Consider the following 22,775-nt stretch of genomic DNA (forward strand, 5'->3'; position numbering starts at 1 on the left):
TATGGAAAAAATAAGTTTAAAAAAAGAATTGAGTGTAGACTGGGGATGTAGCTCAGTTAGTAGAGTGCTCAACTAGTATAGAGAAAGCCTTGGGCTCAATACCCATCACTGGATGAAACGGGGTGTAGTAGCAAATACCTGTAACCCCTGCACTGGGGAATTGGAAACAAGCAGCACAGAAGTTGAATGTCATCCTCCATGTAGTAAATCCTGTAGAAACCAGCCTGGGCTGTGTGAAACATCTTAAAAGGACAGAAACAGGAAAAGTAAGAATGTTTACATATCTTCAGTTACCGTTCTATGATGGTAAGTTATAGAGTCTACCTGAATAGTCAATTCTACTATTTTTGTGGTATTTTGTTATTAAACTCCTCACTTTGGCTTATTTTAAATTTTTTTATTGATCATAATAAGAAGAAGATAAAAGGGAAAGTCTTGAGTCCTTTACACAGTGGTGCTCCAAAAATAACTATCCCTGACTAGTGGCATCTTTCCAGATGTCTGTCATTACACTCACAGCCAAAGTCACACTATGTGTAAGGTTGCATATAATCATGTCCAAGTCACTACGTATAAGTGTACCATTTTACTCCAAAATAGAAACAATTTGTGCAGCCATTTCTTACTGTGAAATTTTTATTGTTTACAATAGTTTATTATGATAATGCTGAACATCTTTAAGCAGTTACCTACATATGTTTATGCTGGTATAAAATAACATGAACATGAAGTTTACAAATATGATAAATTTTCCAACCACTGAAAGTAATGAGCAGAAGGTGTTTCAGAAGCCTGAGCCTCCCAGTTGCTGTGTGCATTGCCTTCAACCTTACATCCCCATGATTATGATACTACAAGGATATAGATGGACCTCCACTGGGAAGTTGTTCCAGAGAAGCAATCAGCTCAGAAGTGATCTCCATGGTCTATACTTTCAAGAAGTTTGGAGTCAGACTACAGGGTAAATACCCCCAACATATCCTTACTTTAGCAGGCCACAGGAGGAACCCTGTTTAGCTTGTAAGGACAACTTTTCCCTACTTTTCACTAACAAACTCACTGGACACATGGAGATCCAGGTCCAGATAAATGTTTAAAGTATTTTAAACAAACCATTTCTAAAATTATGAACAACCTGTTATCACTCTCCTATTAGATAAAATGGAGATAGTGGGCTAGGGAGATGTCTCCATAGTTAAAAGAGTTTGGCAACTAGAGTTCAGATCCCCAGCACCCACATAAAGCCAGTACACAGTGCCTCAAAATCTGTAATTTCCAAAGCACCTACAGCAATGAGAGGCTGAGTCAGAAGAATCCCAAAGCTCTATGGCCATTAGTCTGACTTTGCAGTGGTCAATAAACAAAAGAGACCCTGTCTCAAGAAAGGTGTGGTTCAAGACCAACACCCCAAGCTTGTTCTCTGACTCCTATACATACCCCCACATACATACATATATATATATATATATATATATATATATATATATATATATATATACACACACACACACACACACACACACACACATTCAGAGAAGAAAGGAATTTATACAGAATTCAGTACTGCAAAGCTCTCTTGATCTCTGTTCCCAGACACAAAAACTAAACCCATAAAAGGAGTAGCACATTCCTACATTGGCAGATTGGGGCTTGTTATCAACCAGAGCAAAAGGAAGCAGGCTGATGTGTTGGAGATGACCATGGTAAAGTGAATCACCAAGACATTAGAGACAGTAGCACCAGGGAAAGATGGCATGTGTCTACTACAGTCATGGGAAAGGAGTTTCATAACTGAGAGAAACAAAGAACACAATGTGAAGGAAAAAAAAAAAGATGCATTCAAGAGAGGCTAACAACCACTGTACTGGGCTAAAGAAAAAGTTTCCTCAGTTGCATTTTTGTGTTGTTTTTCCACGGCACGTTTCCACTCAAGCCCTAGCTGACCTGGAATTCACTATGTAGTCTCAGGATGGCCTCGAACTCATGGTGATCCTCTTACTTCTGCCTCCCAAGTGCTAGGATTAAAGGCCTGCACCACCATGACTGGCTGGGTTGGAATTTTAAGATAGAGTTTGTAAAGGGCCAGCATGAAACCAGCAGACACTGTGTTTGGATCATAGTGGACAGAGAAAGTGCCTTCAAGCAAATTTCAGTGGAACTCTAGGACCATCACATAATAGTGCTGGGCTCTGCTCCCCTTCCTAAGTCACTTCTCTCATTCTCATCTTCACAGGCAGAAAAATTAAATGATGAAAAACCAAACTTTGACCCAGTTTATTCTTCTGGGACTCACGGACATCCCCGAGCTTCAGATTTGCATTTTCGTATTTCTCTTCCTCACCTATGTGCTCAGCATCACTGGGAACCTGACAATCATCATTCTCACACTACTCGATTCCCACCTCCACACACCCATGTATTTCTTCCTCCGGAACTTCTCCTTCCTGGAAATCTCCTTCACGTCCACCTTCACCCCTAGGCTGCTCTTCAGCATCTTGACTGGAATCAAGACCATCAGCTTTGCCAGCTGCTTCACTCAGTATTTCTTTCTCATCCTCTTTGGAGCCACCGAGTTTTACCTCCTGGCTGCCATGTCCTTTGACCGCTACGTGGCCATCTGCAAACCCCTGCACTACACGACCATCATGAGCAACAGGGCCTGCACCCAGCTGGTCCTCTGCTCCTGGCTCAGTGGATTCCTGATCATCTTATTCCCCATCATCCTGACCACTCAGTTGGAGTTCTGTGCATCCAACGTGCTCAATCACTACTACTGTGACTATGGACCTCTTGTGGAAATAGCTTGCTCAGACACAAGGTTCCTAGAAGTGCTCGATTTTATCTTAGCAGCTATCACCTTGCTGGTCACCCTGGGTCTGGTGATTCTCTCCTACACACATATCATCAGGACCATTCTGAAGATCCCTTCTGCACAGCAGAGGACGAAGGCCTTTTCCACGTGTTCTTCCCACATGATTGTCATCTCCCTCTCTTACGGAAGCTGCATCTTCATGTACGTAAAGCCTTCAGCAAAAGAAGGAGTGGCTTTCAATAAGGGTGTTGCTGTGTTCCATAACTCAGTTGCCCCTTTACTGAACCCATTCATTTATACTCTAAGGAATAAACAGGTGAAACAAGCCTTCAAGGATGTGGTCAGAAAAATAGTGAATCTATACTCACGTTAATGGCCCCAAAGTGAGTGTAAATGTCAAATAATATTCTGGAAGTTCTTCCTCTTTTACTAAAATAATTTCTCAGATAAAATAAATATGAGCACATATCAAAATTTTGTCTTAAATTTCTTGACAAAATATTCAAAAGCTATTATACAATTCATCAAAAAACTTACATTATTGAAGAAGAGTGATATGTCAAGCATATGTCTGTTGTTTCATCAATGTCTTAGTTTTGTTTTGTGAAAATATCAACCAGCATTCTTTTTTAATTTAATTGTATTTTTTATTAAGACTATATTTTGTATTGGATACATCATGTGTTGGTACCATCTTTTCCCTTCTCCCTTCTGGCATTCCACTGGGAGCCCTCCTCAGTGGGGTTGCGGTATTCCCCATGGGGCTGTGATTTATGCCTTGTGGGAGCAGCAGTCAGTTACTGGGGGAGGGGGAATGCCCCTGGGTATGACATCCCAACCTGTGGCTCTTAAAATCTTTCTGCACCCTCTTCTGCAAAGAAGCCCTGAGCCTTGGTAGGTATGTATTTTTGTTGGTTTGTTTTGGTTTGGTTTGGTTTGGTGTTTTGGAGGTGTGAGTGAATTTTTATTGGGAAGGGAAGTTGTCAACTCAAACAGCAGCAAATGAAGAATGAATAAGGAAACTTCTTGTTGTCACAGACACACATGACCTCCAAACTATGTCATATAGGAGGCATTTGGATTTGTGACCCCAATCCCACTACATTAAGTGCTTTCCCATTCAACCTAATACTTCTGGATTCCTACTAAAAAGGAATATGCAGTAAGAGCACCAAAAAGCTGCTTTCTGAAAGGAAATCCCCAAACAAGAGTCAGGGAGGGAATGTAGAAATTAAGAAGTTATGTGGAACACTCTAAATTGTAATTGGCTACATTTTCATATCTTCACAGTAATACAAAACACAGTCACTTGGTAGAACTGGTTCAGGAAACTTAAATACCAAATACATTTTTAGTGCTCTACATAGGGGTCTGGAAGTTACTTATGTTTACCTGAAATGAAGCTATTAATACTTTTCTACAGCAGTAACTGCACACCAGGAAGGCCAAGACAAACACAAGTCAAGGAATGGAGTTTTCCCAAAGCTGCGGTGTGTAAAGACTATAAACAGTTGGTTCCATACACATGAATGGGTTTCTCTCCTATAGGAAATCCGAGTGGAGTAAGGAATGAAGGTGTAAAAAGGTTTTCTTGGCGGGAAGGAGGAGGACACCCTGTGTGCCCTTAGTTTTCGGCACCCTCTGCTGCGTCACGTTCTTCTCCTGCACTGTCTGATGTCCACAATGTTGAGTTGTCCCTAAGCAGCCGCATGATGAGGGCGCTGTTCTTGTAGGAGTCTTCATTCAGTGTGTCAGGTTCAGCGATGGCCTCATCAGAAGCCGTCTCAGCCAGTGGTGCAGGCAAGCTCCGGGTTATTAAGGAGCTCACAGTAAAATACAGAAAAGTTAAGAGCCAGGCCCAGGCGTATTGGACGCGTGGGCTGCATCTCTTTCTTGCTTATATCAAATGCCTCTTGGTAAGCTCCTTGAGAATTATCTATCGTTTGTTTGTGATCATCACCACATGCGACTTCAGCAAGGTATCGGAAATAATCTCCCTTCATTTTCAGGTAGAAGACCTTACTCTCTGGATTAGTTGCATTGGCTATCAAATACTTACTTACCCAACAATTCCAGGACCGTGGTGCAAATCGACCTCAGCTCCAACTCCACTTTCTCCCAACAGTCCTTAATCAGCTGCAACTTCCTGTCGGAGGTGTCGGTTTTCTGCTCAATGCTGGCGATGACCCTGGGGCGGACCTGCGACCCCCGACCACGTTCTTGTAGGCCACCGAGAGCAGATTGCGCTCCGCGTTGCTCAGCTCGGCGCCCCGCTCCCTCGCGGCCTTCACGCAGGTGGCCATGTCCTCGAAACGCTCGGCTTGCAAACGCTGGGCTGGCTCGGCCTTCTGCATCAGCTTGGCCTTCTGGATCAGCTGGATCTTATCCACGGTGCCGAGGGGCAGGCCGAGGCCAGAGGACGAGAGCGGAGCCGGATAGGGAGGAGTCCTTCCACTCTTGGCAGCAGCTACGTGACCCCTCTGCAGGTACGGCCTAGTCTACTTCAGTGACCAGCTCTTAGGAACCTCTGTGTTTCTGCCTTGGCATGTGTTGAGTTTCCTCAGCACCTGTCTCATCCACCCTGGTGCTGATTGTCAGGCTCACCACGGAAGCAGCGCTCTTGCTCCTCTCCCCAATTCCTCTGTGGTTTCATCTGGGCCTTGGCTGAAATGCAAGAAGTTTATCTCCTTGAGTCTCACTGCCTTCTGAAAAAGACAGATTCTCCAACGGAGAATGAATTCAGCATAGGCTAAATTGGATAAACATTATTAATTTAGGGATATTTTGATGGCTGTAGCCCCTCTTTCATCCAAAGACTAATGGGAGCTTGACATTGGAGAACACAGTCTTTGCAGCCATAGGATTCTTAACTGGATCCCAGTTCCAGATATGGGTTCCTTTCCATTGAGCAGATCTCTTGGCCATTCAGAAAGCCATTGGTTACACACCAAGCTGTTGCCACCATTGTGCTGGTGTATAATTCTAGTCAGGCTGGTTGCTTTTGAGTAGCTTAGACCCTACTGATTTACACATTTTTGGCCACTTTTCCCCAGTAGCTCATGTAGTGTTTTCCAGCACTAGACGGGCTATCTGGAGACTGGCTCTCTTCAGAACTCCAGCCAGGTCTTTCCTGTTGTGTGTTGGCAGCATATGGTATCTTCAGCAATAGGGTCTTACCTTTTACCTCAGGTGTGTAATCAAGTGCTTGGACAAAAGCCTGTCTTTTTTCTTAATATTTTATTTTAATTTATTTATTTGAGAGAGAGACAGAAAGAGGCAGAGAGAGGGAGAGAAAGAATGGGGATGCCAGGGCCTCCAGCCACTGCAAACAAACTCCAGATGCATGTGCTACCTTGTGCATCTGGCTTACATGGGTACTAGGGAATGGAACCTGGGTCCTTTAGCTTTGCAGGCAAACACCTTAACCACTAAGCCATCTCTCCAGCCCAAGAAGCCTGTCTTCTTTTGGGGACCTCAAAGTTCTCTCCGATCAACAGCTCAATGTGGGAGGCGCTGATTTCTGGTATTAGGAGTTACACGCAGGAGGCAAAATATTTTAAGGTTAGGTTTCATCCCACCCTCTCTAGGACCCTTCTTTTCAGAGGGCCTCCCCTAAACTCATGTTGAGGGTTAAATCTTTTAGTCTACCTTCAAGGAGAAAGGTTCCTATGGTACCAGTTCATTTTTGGTTTAGCTTTGTGTTTGCTTCCCCACAACCTCTCCTTTCCCTCCCCCCACACCCTTCCATCCCGATTGTCTGGGTCTCAAATTGCCTATGGGGTATGCCAACAACTCAAGCTGATCCAGGTTAGGAACTGCAGATTACTAAGAACATGGGGTGTTTGTCTTTCTGTGATGGTGTGTTTTTGCCGAGTAAGATCTGTTCCAAGTCCATCCACGTCCCTACAAATTTCATTGTATCATTTTTTCTTAATGCTGAGAAGAATTCAATTGTGCAAATGTACCACAACTTCATTATCAATTCCTCCAATGATGGGCACCTGGGTTTATTCCAGTTCTTAGCTATTATGAATTGAGTAGCTATAAATATAAACATGGTTGACCACATACCTCTGTAGTTAAGCATGGAGCATTCAGGGTAAATGCCCAATAAGGGAATAACTGGGTCACTTGGTAGTTCTATATTCACCTTTTTCTGGAATCTCCATATTGATTTCCATAGTGGTTGTACAAGTTTGCATTTCCACCAACAGTGAATGAGGCTTTCTCTTTCCCCACATCCTCAATATTTGTTGTTTGGTTTTTTGATTACCATCCTTACTGGAGTAAGGTGGAATCTCATAGTTCTTTTAATTTGCATTTTCCCGAGGATGAGGGATGTTGAACATTTGCTTAGTGTTTATTTGCCATTTGTATTTCTTCCTCTAACAACTCCCTATTCAATTCTCTACCCCATTTTTTTAGTGGGTTGTTTGATTTTTTTATTGTTTAGTTTTGTGGGTTTTTTGTATGTTCTAGATATCAGGCCTCTGTCAGCAGTATAACTGGAAAAGATTTTCTCCCATTCTGTGGGTAATATATTGACTTTATCTATAGTATATTTGTCTGTGCAAAAACTATTTACCTTCATGAGATCCCACTGGTTGAGTGATTGTTTAATTTCCTGGGCTACTGGGATATTGTTCAGGAAGTCTTTCCTCACACCTGTATCATGAAGAGATTCTTCTGCTTTTAATTACAATAGTTTAAGAGTCTTATGTCTTATCTTGAGGTCTTTAATCCATTTGGAATTAATTTTGAGTATGGTGAGATGAGTGGATCTAGTTTTGGTTTTCTACATGTGGTTATCCAATTTGTCCAGCACCATTTGTAAAACATGTTGTCTTTCCTCCAGTGTACATCATTGGCACCTTTGTCAAAGCTCAAGTAGCTACAGTTACTTGACTTAAGGGCCAGGTCTTCAATTTTGTTCCATTGGTCTGTATGTCTATTTTTATGCCAATACCATGCTGTTTTGTTACTATGGATTTATACTATACCTTTAGATAAGGTATGGAGATACCCCCAGAAATTTTTCTTTTGCTGAGGATATGTTTGGATATCCAAAGCCTGCTGCCATTCCATATGAATTTTGAAATCATTTTTCTATCTCTATGAAAAATTATGCTAGAATTTTTTTTGGTATTGCATTAAATCTGCATATTGCTTTTGGTAAAATTGCTGTTTTCACTGTATTAATTCTACCTATCCAGGAGCATGGGAGGTCTTTCCATCTTCTCTTGTCCTCCTCAGTTTCTTTCCTGAGTATTTTTATACTTTCATTGTATAGGTATTTCACATTTTTTGGTTAGTGTTATTCCAAGGTATTTGCTTTTTTGTGTGTGGCTGTTGGAAATGGGACAGTATTGTAGTAGTTGTGGCTGAGTGGTTAAGGCAATGGACTAGAAAATGGGACAGTATTGCTCATTTCTTTCTTTGAAAATTTGTGTTTTGCATATAGAAAGGCTACTGATTTTTGTTTGTTCATTTTGTATCATGCCACTTTGCTGAAGGAATTAATCACCTTTAGAAGTTTTGAGATGGAGACTTTCAGGTCATTTATGTATAGGATCATGTCATCTGCAAATAGGGCTAACTTGACTTCTTCTTTTCCAATTTTAATCCCTTTTATTTCTCCTGTTTTATTCCTTGGGCTAAGACTTCTGGTACTATGTTGAAGAGCAGAGGTGAGAGTTAGCACCCTTGTCTTATTCCTGTTCTCAATGGGAATTCCTTGACTCATTCCCCATTAAGTATTATTTGGGCTTTATGTGCTTTATATATTGCCTTTATTGTGTTGAGATATAAACCCTCTATGCCTATTTTCTCCAGCATTTTGATCATTAAGGGATGTATTTTGTTGAAGGCCTTCTCTGAATATATTGAAATGACCATATGCTTTTTGTGATTAAGTTTATTTATGTGGTATATTACATTGACAGATTTCTGTATGTTAACCCTTCCCTGTATCCCTGGGACGAATCCTACTTGATCAAGGTGGATAATGCTTTTGATGTGTTGTTGAGTTCAGTTTGTGATGATTTTGTTCAAGACCTTTGTGTCTTAGTTCATCAGGTCTATAGGCCTATAGTTTTCTTTTCTTTTTGTGTCTCTGTCTGGTTTTGGTATTAGGATGGTGCTAACTTCATCAAAGGAGTTGGGGAGTATTCTGTGTTCTCTGATTATGTGAAATAGTTTGAGAAAAAAACTGGCTTCAGCTCTTCAGTGAAGGTTTGATAGAATTTGGCTGAGAAGGCATCTGGTCCTGGACTTTTCTTTTGGGTGTGGTTTTTGATTACCTTTTCAATCTTTATGGATGTTATAGGTTTGTTTAGGAGATTAATCTGCTCTGAGTTGAGTTTTGGTAGGGGATATGTGTCTAGAAATTCATCCATCTATTCCAGATTATTTAATTTTGTGGAGTAGAGATTTTAGAAGTAAGTCCTGATGATTCTTCCAATCTCATTAATGTCTCTGTGACCTCTCCCTTTTCATTTCTGATCTTGTTAATTTGAGACTTCTTTCATTTGATCAAATTTGCCAGAGATGGACTGGAGAGATGGCTTAGCAGTTAAGGCATTTGTCTGCAAAGCCAAAGGACCTCAGTTCAATTCCCCAGGACCCATGGAAACCAGATGCACAAGGTAGTGCATGCATCTAGAGTTCCTTTGCAGTGGCTAGAGGCCCTGATGTGCCTATTCTCTCCCTCTCCCTCTCTCTCTCTCTCTCTCTCTCTCTCTCTCTGTGTGTGTGTGTGTGTGTGTGTGTGTGTGTGTGTTTGCCTCTTTCCTTCTCTTGCTCTCTCAAACAAATAAATAACCAAAAACTTTTTTAAGTTTCCAAAGGTTTATCAATCCTGTTTATTTTTTTCAAAGAACCAGCTCTTTGTTCATCAGTTTTCTTAATTGTTTTCTTAGATTCCAATTCATTAATTTCTTCTCTGATCTTCATTATTTCATTCCATCTGAGCTCTTAGAGTTGGATTATTCTTGTTTTTCCAACACCTTTAGGTAGAGGGTTAGGTTATTAATTTGATTATCTCTCCATCTTTGTAATGAAGACATTTAGTGCAATAAATTTTCCCTATAGGATTGCCTTCATTGTGTCCCATAAATTCTTGTTACTTGTGTTTTCATTATCATTCAATTGTAGAATTTTTTTCCTTTCTTGCAGGGGTTTGGTTTTTCAAGGTGGGGTCTCACTCTATAGCTCAGGCTAACCTGGAATTCACTATGTAATCTAAGGGTGGCCTCAAACTCATGGTGATTATCCTACCTCCAGCCTCCCAAGTGCTGGGATTAAAGGCATGTGCAACCACACCTGGCCAATTCTAGAAATTTTGCAACTTGTTTTTTTTATTATTATTTCTTCTACAAATCATTCATTGTTCCTGATCTGTCTCTTGTAGTTAATTTCTACCTTTAAAACATTGTGATCTCTGGGCATAGTGCGCGCCTTTAATCCCAGCACTCAGGAGGCAGAGGTAGGAGGATCGCCGTGAGTTTGAGGCCACCCTGAGTGAATTCCAGATAGATCAGCCTGGAATACAATGAATCCCTACCTCGGAAAAAAAAAAAAATTGTGATCTGATATGATGCAAGAAGTTATGTCAGTATTCCTGAATTTATGGAGGCATGCTTTATGGCCTAATATATGATCTATTTTGGAGAAGGTTCAGTGGACGGCTGAGAAGAATGTGTATTCTGGAGCTGGAAATATGGTTTAGTGGTTAAGGTGCTTGCCTGCACAGCCAAAGGAACCAGGTTCAATTCCCCAGACCCATCTAAGCCAAATGTACAAGGTGGCACATGTGTCTGGAATTTGTTTGCAGTGGCTAGAGGCCCTGGCGCACCCATTCTCTCCCCCTCCCCTCTCTCTCTCCCTCTAATAAATACATAAATAAATTAAATTAAATATTTTTACAAAAAAAGTGAAGAGAGAGAGAGTGAGAGAGAGAACTGGCTCACCAGAACATCCAGCCACTGCAATCGAACTGCAGATGAGTATGCTTCCTTGTGTGCATGTGCAACCTTGTGCACTTGCATCTCTTTGTGCATCTAGTTTATGTGGGACCTGAAGAGTTAAATATGAGTCCTTAGGCTTTGCAGGCAAGCACCTTAACCACTAAGGCATCTTCCAGCCCTTTTTTTATTTCTTTATTTGAAAGGCAGAAAGAGGCAGACAGCGAGTGAGTACATGCACTTCAGGGCCTCCTGCCACTGCAGATGACATCCAGACACACGCGCCACTTTCTGCATGTGACTGTATGTAAGTACTGAGGAATTGGACCTACGATGTCAGGCCTTGCAAGCAAGTGCCTTTAACCTCTAAGCCATCTCTCCAGTCCATAGTGTCTTTTTTAATGCAGGGTTTTGCTCTGTCTCAGACTAACCTGGAACTCACTGAATCCCAGGCCAGCATTTTGCTCCTAGAGTTCCAAGTAAATATGCTACCTCAACTTCTCAAGTGATAGAATTAAGGGCTTGAGGGCTTCCTGGTTTAGGGCCTTTTTAAGTCTCCTCTCATTCTTATATATTCCATACTGGTTTTGTCTAGGTTGGTATATTGGTCAGTTGTATTTTCGGTGTTTTCTGTATTTTCTTTCACCTAGCCTCACTGTACTTTTCCCATGTACATATATTTATGTATATTATATGTATATTGTAATTCATGTATGTATGTATAATGTAAGTAGTGTAATATAATGTACATTGTATAGTATATGTATATGTAATTGTAATATATGCATATTCCTATATACATATATAACTTATATATCTCTCTTATTTTCTAGCCTCTCTTGCACATTCTCTCTTCCCCATTCCTGCCCATGTATTTCAGAACTACAACCTTCCAGTACTCCAATAAGCTCTAAAATCTGTGCAAACTAACAGTACTCCAATTTCCCTTCCCAGATACTTGTGCCACCACCATCGTTTTCAAAGTTAATGCTAGTCCTCACCCTAACCCACTTTACACCCCTCCACTTCCAAGTAACCCTCCAAGGCTCAGGGACCATTGCCAAAGAGGCAGCAGAACGAATTAAGAGCCACGCCTGGTGTGGTGGCACATGACTTTAATCCCAGCTCTTGGAAGGTAGAGGTAGGGGACTGCCCTGATACTACATAGTGAATTCCAGGTCAGCCTGGGCTACAGTGAGATTGTACCTCAAAACAAAGAGAGAATGCAAGACCCAAAGGATGGGAAGGAGTGTTTTAGAATGCTATCTTCCAGACACAAAGTTCGGTTGCATTCGTGACCTCACAGTGGCTGATGCTACCTACACAGGACCTGCATAATATGAAGGCAAAAAAAAAAAATGATGAGGGCTGGAGAGATGGCTGAGCAGTTGAGGTGCTTGTCTGCGAAGCCTAAGGACCCAGGTTCAACTCTCCGTTACCCTTGTAAGCCAGATGCACAACATGGCACATGCATCTGGAGTTCATTTGCAATGGCTAGAGGCCCTGGCGTGCCCATTGTCATTCTCTCTCTCCCTCTCCCTCTCCCTCTCTCTCTCTGTCCCTCCTCCCCTCCCTCTCCCTCTCTCCCTCTCTCTCTCAAATAAATAAGTGATGTTTTAAATGATGACATCAAGACAGAAGGAGTATTTGAAAAGAAGAAAGGGTACAGTGAAGGGTGGACGGGGAGTGGGGAGGGCATTATGATCAGCGTACTTTGTTACATTATGTATGTGGATGGAAGTTGTCAATAAAAAGTTTAAGATAATAATAGGGCTGGAGAGATGACTTAGAAGTTAAAGGCGTTTAACTGCGAAGCCAAAGAATCCAAGTTCAGTTCCTCAGGACCCACGTAAGCTAGATGCACGAAGTGGGACATACATCTGGAGTTCCTTTGCAGTGGCAGGAGGCCCGGGCACGCCTATTTTCTTTCTCCCTCTCTTTCTCTGTCTTTCTCTGCCTCTTCCTCTCAAATAGTAATAATAATAATAATACCAAAATAAAGAGCAACCTGTGCAGATTAAACCTGTTAGATCAACATTGTTGGAATGTAGATTCGGTGTTTAAACAGGTGGCTTGTTTAGCTGCACTTCTGCCTAGCTGTCAGCAGGGGTCAGCCTTCCCTTACAAAATTCCCTCGGAGCACGCATGCGCACACACTGCGGTTTGCCACAGTAAACGTACCCCATACCGTTCTCCCCTTCCCCCACCACCCCGTTATGGATTTCAATGGTCTTCATGTGGTCATGCCCATGCTTTTATTTATCTTTTTGCTTAATTGTGCCGTGCGTGTGTGTGTGTGTGTGTGTGTGTGTACGCGCGCGCGCTCTGGTAGGGATTGATACACGCTTGCTGGGCTGTGCTGCTGTGCCATGCCGTGCCATGCTATGCCATGCAAGCACAAGTACCTAAGGCTGAGCTCCATCCCCAGCCCTGGATATGCTCATCTTCTCAATACTCAGGTTGCCTAGTTGATAGTTTTACTTTAATATTTTTATATTTTATTTATTTAGTTAGTTATGAGGTGGGGGGAGAAAGGGCACATCAGGGCCTCCAGCCGCTACAAATGAACTCCAGATGCATGCGCCAGCTTGTGTATCTGGCTTACGTGGCGATCGAACCTGGGTGCCTAGGCTTCACGGGCAAACTCCTTAACCACTAAGCCACTTCTTCGGCCCCATTTTTAGTATTTTTTTTAATTTTTTGTTTACTTTTATTTATTTATTTGAGAGCGACAGACAGAGAGAGAAGGAGGCAGATAGCTAGCGAGAGAGAGCGCGCCTCCAGCCACTGCAAAAGAACTCCAGGTGCACGTGCCCCTTGCGCATCTGGCTTAAATGGGTCCTGGAGCCCCGAACCGGGGTCCTTAGGCTTCACAGGCAAGCGCTGAACCGCTAAGCCACCTCTCCAGCCCAACTTTTAGTATTTGTATTTATTTGTTTGCAAGGGAAAAAAAAAATCTTTGCTCTTTTTTTTTTTTTTTTTTTAAGATACTGAGGCTCAGGACAGCTTCTCCTCCCCAAAGAGAAAATGGGCTGAAGAGATGGCTCAGGGGTTAAGGCATTTACCTGCAAAGCCTAATTACAAGGGTTTGATTCCCCAGTACCTACATATAAAGCCAGATGCACGTAGTGGCATATAGTTGGAGTTTATTTGCAGCTACTGGAAGCCCTGGTGCACACGCTCATATCCTCCCTCCCTCCCTCCCTCCCTCTCTCTCTCTCTCTCTCTCTCTCTCTCTCTCCTTGCAAATAAAAAAATGAACTTTTAAAATATTGTTTAAAATGAAATAAAATTGAGGAATCATCCTCCATACATGTGTGTATTTATTCATTTTTAAACTATTTGCATGTATTACTACACAAGCATGTAGCTTGCTTTAATATATACAAAATAGGATGTTTCTAATAAACTAGAGACAAATGCATAGTTCTTCAGCTTCAAGACATTTATCTCTCAACACTACTGAGACTGAGGGGCATCTTATGATTGACGATGTGATGGTTAAATTTTGTTGGCAACTTGATCGGATTAGAACTCAAACAAGAGACGTACCTCTTAAGGGAATCTATGAGAGTGTTTTCAGAAAGGATGGGATGGAAGGAGGAAGAGCTTCCCCCAGAGTGGGTGGCCCTTCCAGTGGTGGGCTGTATGTAAAGGAGCTCCAAGACAGCATGCAGCCCCTTGCCTGGCTGCCCTGGCTGCTCACTGGTGATGTGTCAACACTGTTGCTTGGACCCTGCGCAGACACAAGAACCCAGCTTCATCGGCCTTCCAACATAGACTGGAGACCTGTGGCTCTCCAAGAAGCTCCCAGGCCTTCTGTGACAGACTGGAACTGCTGAGGCATCCAGCCTCATGGACTGAGCTGCCACTGGATCTTCCAGTTCTCCAGCCTGCAGACAGGCTCCTAGACTGAGCCTGCAGACAGCTATTGTTGGGCTGCCCAGCCCATATCCAGTAAGCTAATCTAATAAGTCCCCTTTATAATACATATGCGTTCAATCAGTTCTGTTCCTCTAGAGAAGCCTAATACAGACGGTAATCTTCACAGAATGTCATGGTCTGTTTGGCAGTATTTTTCTTTCTTTTCTTTTTTTTTCATTTCTTTATTTTTTTATTTGATTTTTAGATTTGTAAAATTTAAACCTTTATCTAAAAATGTAAAAAGTGTGGTCTGAGTTCTTTGTGAGGTCAATGTGTGGGCAGGTACAGCAGTCTGGAGTGAGTAAGCACAACCAATTTCTGGACCCTTCCTACTGCCCGGGTCTGAGTTCCTTGCAGGCAGCAGTCTGGAATGAGTAGGCCCGACTCATATCTGGACTCTTCCCACTGCCCAGGTCTGAGTTCCTTGCACGGTCAGTGTGTGGGCAGGCACGGCCCTCGGGAGTGAGTAGACCAGACCCCTATATCTGGGCTCCTCCCACCTCCCCAGTCTAGGTTGCCTGCACTGGTCTATGTCCTGAAGGGCTCAGCACGAAGTAGACCAGATCCCTGTTCCCTTACTCCTCCTAGTCCACTGGTCATGGTAGGTCCCATTGTGCCTTGCTCAGGGAAGCCTGGCTCCTGTGTGAGCTGTGAATCAGACCTTTTGCTCTGGTATCTTGACTGGCTACTAAATGCCAACATCCTTGTTTACCTGAGTTAGAGGGTGAATGGGCCAAAGGACAAAAACTTTCTTCCTCCTCAATAAAATAAAGAGTCTTCCTAAAATGGGTAGACAACAATGCAAAAAAGCCAACAAAAGTCAGAAAACTGAGGGATCTCCACCAAGGAGGCCTAGTCCTACTATAGAAGTCTCCAGTGAAAGCATAGAAAAAGCAACAGAAACTCATTCCAAAATGAAAACACAACAACCAATGAGACCCTGAAAAAAAAATCACTGAACTTTAAAAAACTATCAAAGAACCAAACAGTCATATCAATGAAATTGGACAGAATTGTCTCCTAGAGAATTCAGCCTTTGACAGTAGGTTTAACATGATTGAAGAAAACATTAGGACCCTCTAAAGAGATGTGAATAAATTGAAGGTAAGTCAAGAAATGGAAGACCTCAGCAACCAGTTGATTAAGCTTAATGGAGGCCTGATCAAATGCAAGAATGAACTACAGGAAGCATCAAGAAAATCAGAACTCAAATTGAAATCATACCTCAAAAACGAGATGGACATGATTCAAAATAACAACAGAAAATAAAAATCAAATAGAATTTGTAAAAACCTCTCTAGAACCACTCACCAACAGTTACTCATGTGGAAGACAGAACCTCTGACCTGGAAGATAGGACAGAAGGTCCATATCTGGAACTGGGAAACAAGTCAGAATCATATCCATATAATGAATCTGCTTTCCATTGTCAAGCTCCCACTAACCTTAGACTATAAAAGTGTCTAAACCCTTTTAATTCTCTCTAAGTTAATAACGGTTATCCCATTTAACTGGCGCTGACTTCACTCTCCATTGGAGAATCTGCTTCTCTTGTTCAGATGGGAACTGGACTTGAGTAGATAAATAACCCAGCACACTCCACCCCGGCCCCAGCTGAAACCACAGGGGAACTGGGGAAATGAGCGAGAATGCTGCTTTCTTAGTTAAGCTGATATCAGCACAGGGTGATGGAGAAATATTCTGAGGACACTCAACTCCTACCAAACCAGACATCTAGATGCTCCTAAGTGCCCATCACTGAAGTAGACTTAAAATGTTCCCAGCATGGCTCAGGGAATTTTGTGGAAAAGGGGACGGAAAGATTGTTAGAGCCACAAGTTGGAACATTTTGCACAGATATTGCCTCGCCCCCATAACCAACTGCTGTCCCCCTAATGCATGAACCACAACCCCCATGGGGTTGACCTGCATCCCCAGTGGAGAAGGCCTGGCAGGGAGGAGGGAAAGGATGATACCAACATGTGATGTGTGATGTTTACATACAAAATATATCTATATCTAATAAATAAATAATGTAAAAAGTGTAAAAGTATCTTTTAAAAAGTGCTGCTCTGAACTTCAGATACTGTGTGTGTGTGTGTGTGTGTGTGTGTGTGTGTGTGTGTGTGTGTCTGGGAACTGAACCTAGAGTATCACACATGACACATGCTAGTCAAGGGCTCCTCCACATTAAGCATTCCCAGCTCCAGACCCTTTGAGTCTTCTTGTGAGCAGGTGGCAAAAGCTGGTCAGGATAGAAGTTAAGAGGTCCTCCCACCCTTACAGAAAGAGGAACACCCAGGCAGGGTGTAGGAACACAAGAGGGCCCCTCCAGAGAATGCACCCTTCTCTCCCAGCACCACCAGACCAGTTCCCTCCCACCCCACAACCCCTTCCCCAGGCTCTCCTCTTTAACAGAGAAGAAACTGAGTTCGTTTGCAATGGCTGGAGGCCCCAGCGCACCCATTCTCTATCTATCTGCCTCCTTCTCTCTCTGTCTGTCGCTGTCGAATAAATAAATAAAATTTTAATTTTTTTTTAATTCCATATGTGAGCTGGAGAGATAGCTCAATGATTAAGGCACCTGGCTGCAAAACCTAATGACCAAGTTTGATTCCCCAGTACCCACATAAAACCAGATAACTGGAGAGATGTCTCAGCAGTGAAAGGCGCTTGCTTGCAAAGTCTGATGGCACAGGTTCAACTCCTCAGTAATCACATAAAGCCAGATGCACAAAGGGATGCATGCATCTGGAGTTTGTTTGCAGTGGCAGGAGGCTGTAGCACACCCATACTTTCTGTCTCTCTCTCACTCAAATAAATAAAAATATTTAATATATATAGTTCAATAAAGTAGGAATCACTTTAAAAACAATTTAAACAATATAATCTAATTTTGGGGGGGTTGTTTTTGTTTTTGTTTTTTTTGTTTTTCGAGGTAAGGTTTCACGCTAGCCCAGGCTGACCTGGAATTCACTATGGAATCTCAGGGTGGCCTCGAACTCACGGCGATCCTCCTACCTCTGCCTCCCAAGTGCTGGGATTAAAGGCGTGCGCCACCACGCCCGGCTATAATCTAATTTTTAATGTTTTGAAGTATGCATATATATAAATACAGAGTGAAGCTGATGGCAGTAATTTCCCAAGGTCATTAATAACACTAAGATGTTGCAATTGTTTTCTTCTGGATGCAAATTTCTCTAAAATTAGCAGTGTTACTTTCTCAAACTGGGAAAGAAAAGCAATGTTATTTAAAGAACCTCATTTATCTTACCTTTAAAGAGCCATTTCCTTGCTTGTACTGCTGATAGTTCATGAACAAGCATGGAATAGCTTCCCAAGAAAAGTGAACCATGTCAGATCCCTCCAACCAACATACAGTCAAGGTGGAATCCAAGTACAAACAGTGAATTGTTTATTGCAGGTAACCAAAGTGTCATTTCAAAGAGTCATGGGGCACATCAGACCTGACCAGAATCAGGAGCAGAGGTGGGATTGAAGAATAAGTCTATGAAGATGGTGGCAGGAAAAATTTAATAAAGAATAATGACTACAAACAAAAAGGGGGGGAAAAAGGATACTGACCTCTTAAAGGTGTCCCAAAAAAGAGGTCATCAGTCAGAAACAAAGTAAGCGGGCAGGTTGTCACCTGACCTAAAGTAACACCAAGCAGGACTCAGTGCCTGCACTTCCAAAGCCAAACCAATCCCTTTCTGCCCCTGTTACTTCCCTGCCACTCTGACACACACCTGGCGTGAAGGAAGTTTGAGTTGCAGCAGAAGTGACTGATGTCAGAGAGAAGCGCTTGCAATGCTAACTGGCTGAGAAGAGCAGGAAGAAGAATGTCTCAAAACACATTCCCAGGAAGGCACTGGAGCCGCAGCAAACACCAGACATTGCAAGATCATTGAACAAGGTCATCACAGCTGCCTCCTCACGCCCAATCTTGACCTTCCTTCTAGTGTGTGTTCACTCAGCTCTACACTTACAGTGCAGCCTGGTCAAGGTTTTAAGAACAGGTCCCCCAAGCAGACTCCCTAGTAGCATTGCCTTGGTCCTTCACACTGGGTGAAACAAGGAACCCCACACTCACACCAACACACATAAGACACATTCCATGGACTGCAGGACCCAGCATCTTCTCCTTCCTCCTTGAAAATGTTCAGGAATTGGGCCCTGAGCTCAAGATCTTAGGAGGGAGGAAGAGGGTGATCAAGGGCTCCAAAGGTATCTCTTAATGAGCCGCTGCATGGCCCCTGTGACCTCCTTGTTCCTCAGAGTGTAGACAAAAGGATTGCACATTGGGGTGACAACCGTATAGAAGATGGCAAGGATCTGGTCTGTTTCCCCAAAAGATCCTGCCTGAGGCTTCATATAGGCGATAGTCGCGGTCCCAAAAAAGAGTATGACCACAAACAAGTGGGAGGAACAGGTAGAGAAGACCTTCCGACGCCCCTGAGATGTCGCAACCCTAAGAATGGTGGCAAGAATGCAGGCATAGGAGGCCACGATCAGCGCGAAGGGGACCATGATAAAAGTTACCGTGACTGCAAGATTCCCCACTTCACCCCAGAAGGTGCTTGCACTGGCCAGTCTCAGCACAGGCAGGATGTCACATAGGAAGTGATGGATGACGTTAGAGCCACGGAAGGGCAAAGTGAAGATGAAGACGGAGTGAGTGGTGCCAGTGATGATGCCCATGAGATAGGAAGCTGCCACCATACTGGCACATGCCCTCTGGTTCATCAAGGTGGTATAATGCAGTGGCCGGCAGATGGCAGCATAGCGGTCATAGGCCATGGCAGTGAGCAAGCAGCACTCAGCGATGCCAAAGAGGGCAAAGAAGTACAGCTGGATGAAGCAGCTGGCCCGGGAGATGGCGGGGCAGGAGGACAGGAGGTCAGCCAGCATCCGAGGCACGATGGTAGCCGTGTAGAGGATCTCCGCCAAGGAGAAGTGGCGCAGGAAGAAGTACATGGGGCACCTCAGTGTAGAATCTGCCAGTGTGAGGAGGATGATCATGAAGTTGCCCAGCAACGTGACCAGATAGATACAGAGCACACCCCAAAACAGATGACCCTGAAGAGATCCGAAATCTGAGAACCCCAACAGAACAAACTCAGTTAACGTTGTGCCATTGTCACCCCCCGAAGCCAGGCTGGCAGAAGGAGCCAAGGTGGAACATCCAGGCAAGGACAAGGGCTGTGACAGGAAGGGTGCCGGGCTGTCCATGAGGGTGGCCCAGCTCTCCCAGGAGGATGCTGAGAACCCAGCTTGCCGCTGACCCCTTCTGAGGAGAGGACGTAAGCAGAGCAAGATAACCCAGGAGAGGTGAGGAACACACGCAGACCAACATTCCCGATGGCTGGAGGCTTATCAGATATCAGCCGCTCTGATTCTGGGAGCTAGGAGTGAAGACGTGGTGAGGGAGACATAACATGGCAGAAAACTGTGTAAACAGACAGAATAGATGACAAATAAATAACTGACAGAAGAGGGGAAATGAATCTAACCTAAGGTAGAGTGTAATCGGGAAGGAGAGCAAAAGCAGGGGGAAGAAGACACAGGTCAAAGACCACAGAAGGCTGGGAGGCTTTTAATTGCAGGAGGGTCCCCATGGCCCTGCAGGGTGCCCCTCCCAACCGTGCGTCATAACAGCTCAATTCCTTGAAGACCTGATTCCCAGCAGAGGGTGGAGAGGAAGGAAGGTGTTGGGAGATGGAGAAGCAAAGAGGAAGTGACTTCCTCCTACCACACTTTCCTGCCTAAGGCTAAACACCTCACTCTTGTGACTCGGTCTCAATGTTACTCTTCAGGACAAGAGACCACATGTAGAGATGTTGTAAAAAAAGAAAATTGTAACTCTATGCAGTTTCTAGATGTTTGATGACCAGCCACAGCCCCAGGAGCTGCCCTCTAACCTCTTCACTCCCAAAATGAGTCTGTAGCCTTCATTCCACTCCTAGAAAACACTTTTCCCCCTGCTGGCAATAGAGCCCAGGACCTGTGTGTGCTAGCAAGTGCTCTACCACTGAGCTATATCCCCAGCTTTGGAAACAATTTTAAAAATCGTTTTGCAAAAACAAAAGTCAGAATCTGCCAGGCGTGGTGGCACACACCTTGAATCCCAGCACTTGGGAGGCAGAGGTAGGAGGATCGCTGTGAGTTCGAGGCCACCCTGAGACTCCATAGTGAATTCCAGGTCAGCCTGGGCTAGAGTGAGACCCTGCCTTGAAAAACCAAAAGAAAAGTCAGAATCAAAAAAAAAAAAAAAAATCCAGGTGAACAGGGCATGGTGGCACATGCTGTTAATCCCAGCACTTGGGAGGCAGAGGTAGGGGGATCACTGTGAGTTTGAGGTTAACCTGAAACAACATAGTGAATTCCAGGCCAGCCTGAGCTAGAGTGAGACCTTACCTCCACAAACAAAAACAAGGGCTGGGGAGATGGCTTAGTGGTTAAGCACTTGCCTGTGAAGCCTAAGGACCCCAGTTCAAGGCTTGATTCTCCAGGACCCACGTTAGCCAGATGCACAAGGGGGCGCATGTGTCTGGAGTTCGTTTGCAGTGGCTGGAAGCCCTGGAGCGCCCATTCTCTCTCTCTCTCTCTCTCTATCTGCCTCTTTCTCTCTCTGTCACTCTCAAATAAATAAATAAAAATGAAAAAAAATCCTTTTGCAAAACAGACCTAACCCTCAGAGCAAATAACTTTTAATATTTTTATTTATGTATGTATGTGTATATATGTGTGTCTGTGCCTGTGTATGAATGTTGTGTGCCTTTGTCTATGTGTGTGTGCCTGTATGTATATGTGTGTCTATATGTGTATTTTGTGCCTGTGCGTATATGTGTGTGCATGTGTGTCTGTGTCTGAGTGTATGCCTGTTGTACTTTTTGTACATTTTGTAACTGTGTACACTTTACACACTTATATGTCTGCACACCTTAAACACATTTACACACTCACATGTTTTCATTTTGAACATGCTTGTACAATATCATATTTGTACAGTGTAAAAATTTTTACAGTTACACACTTGCACACATTTTAACTCTTACAACCCATACCTTTATATAGCTGTGAACACATTCACACATTTGCAACACGCATGTTTGTTAAGGTACAAATATGTAAGTGTGTAAATATACAAATGTGCAAAAGTTTTTAAATGTTCCAATGTACAGGAATGTGCAAAGGTACAAGAATACAAAATGCATGTTTGTGCAAATGTGAAAAGTTATGAAATGTGCACAAGTGTACAAATACATGTGTAAATTTGCAAATTACACAAATGTACAAGTTGAAAGAATTACAAAGGCATGTGTCTAAATGTATAAATGTACACAAGTATGCAAATGTGCTAATTTACAGAGATGCAGATGTGTAAATGTATGCATGTGTACAAATGTACAAGAGTGTACAAATGTACAAAAGTGCAGTGTACAAATGTACAAAAGTGAAATGGTGTGCAAATGTGCAGTATGTGAGAGTGTATATGTAAAAAGGCTCAAATGTACCAAAAAGTGAAAATGTGCAAGAGTGTACAAATGTGTGTGAATATACAAATGTGCAAACTGGGGGCTGGAGAGATGGCTTAGCCATTAAGATGCTTGCCTACAAATGTGCAAACTTTGTGTACACTATACAAACTTATGCACATGTGCCATTGATTCACATGTGTACAAGCATGCATATATGTACATGCATGCAAATTGTATGTGTGCAAATATGTATGTGTGTGTACATGTGTGCAAGTATGTGCCTAGATGCACATCAAAGCAGAAATTAATAAATTGGAAACTAAGAAAACAAGAAAATTGATGAGGACTGGAGATAAAGTTTAGCAGTTAAGGCACTGCCTGCAAAGCAAAAGAGGCCAGGTTCAACTCCTCAGGATCCTCATAAGCCAGATGCACAAGGTGGTACATGCATCTGGAGTTTGTTTGAGAAAAATAAAAGAAAATTGATGAAATAAAGAGCTGCTTCTTTGAAAAAATAAGCAAGATTAATAAACCTCTGGCCAGTCTGATCAAATGGAAAAAAGAGAAGTCTGAAATCAACAAAATTAGAAATGAAAA

The 22,775-nt window shown here is 43.0% G+C and overlaps 2 protein-coding genes and 1 pseudogene across 2 annotated transcripts; 1 reads left to right on the forward strand and 2 right to left on the reverse strand.

Annotated features, from left to right (window-relative positions):
• The first annotated feature begins 2,246 nt into the window (after positions 1-2,246).
• On the forward strand, positions 2,247-3,185 carry LOC105943913 (olfactory receptor 6C4-like). Its single transcript, XM_012948359.2, has one exon. The coding sequence runs from the start codon at positions 2,247-2,249 to the stop codon at positions 3,183-3,185; it is 939 nt and encodes a 312-aa protein (XP_012803813.2).
• Positions 3,186-4,436: 1,251 nt separating this feature from the next.
• Positions 4,437-5,199, reverse strand: LOC101617453 (annotated as a pseudogene).
• A 13,710-nt stretch (positions 5,200-18,909) lies between these two features.
• LOC101605459 (olfactory receptor 9) lies at positions 18,910-19,929 on the reverse strand. The gene has a single exon (XM_004650487.2). It carries the CDS (start codon positions 19,927-19,929, stop codon positions 18,910-18,912), a length of 1,020 nt encoding a protein of 339 aa, XP_004650544.2.
• Between the last annotated feature and the right edge of the window lie 2,846 nt (positions 19,930-22,775).

The sequence above is a fragment of the Jaculus jaculus genome, chromosome 6, assembly GCF_020740685.1.
Source record: "Jaculus jaculus isolate mJacJac1 chromosome 6, mJacJac1.mat.Y.cur, whole genome shotgun sequence".
In the NCBI taxonomy this organism is placed as follows: domain Eukaryota; kingdom Metazoa; phylum Chordata; class Mammalia; order Rodentia; family Dipodidae; genus Jaculus; species Jaculus jaculus.

What these genes read in the sequence shown, in the direction of transcription:
- LOC105943913 (XM_012948359.2), top strand. Translation starts at nt 2,247, where the DNA reads ATGATGAAAAACCAAACTTTGACCCAGTTTATTCTTCTGGGACTCACG.
- LOC101605459 (XM_004650487.2), bottom strand. Translation starts at nt 19,929, where the DNA reads ATGGACAGCCCGGCACCCTTCCTGTCACAGCCCTTGTCCTTGCCTGGA.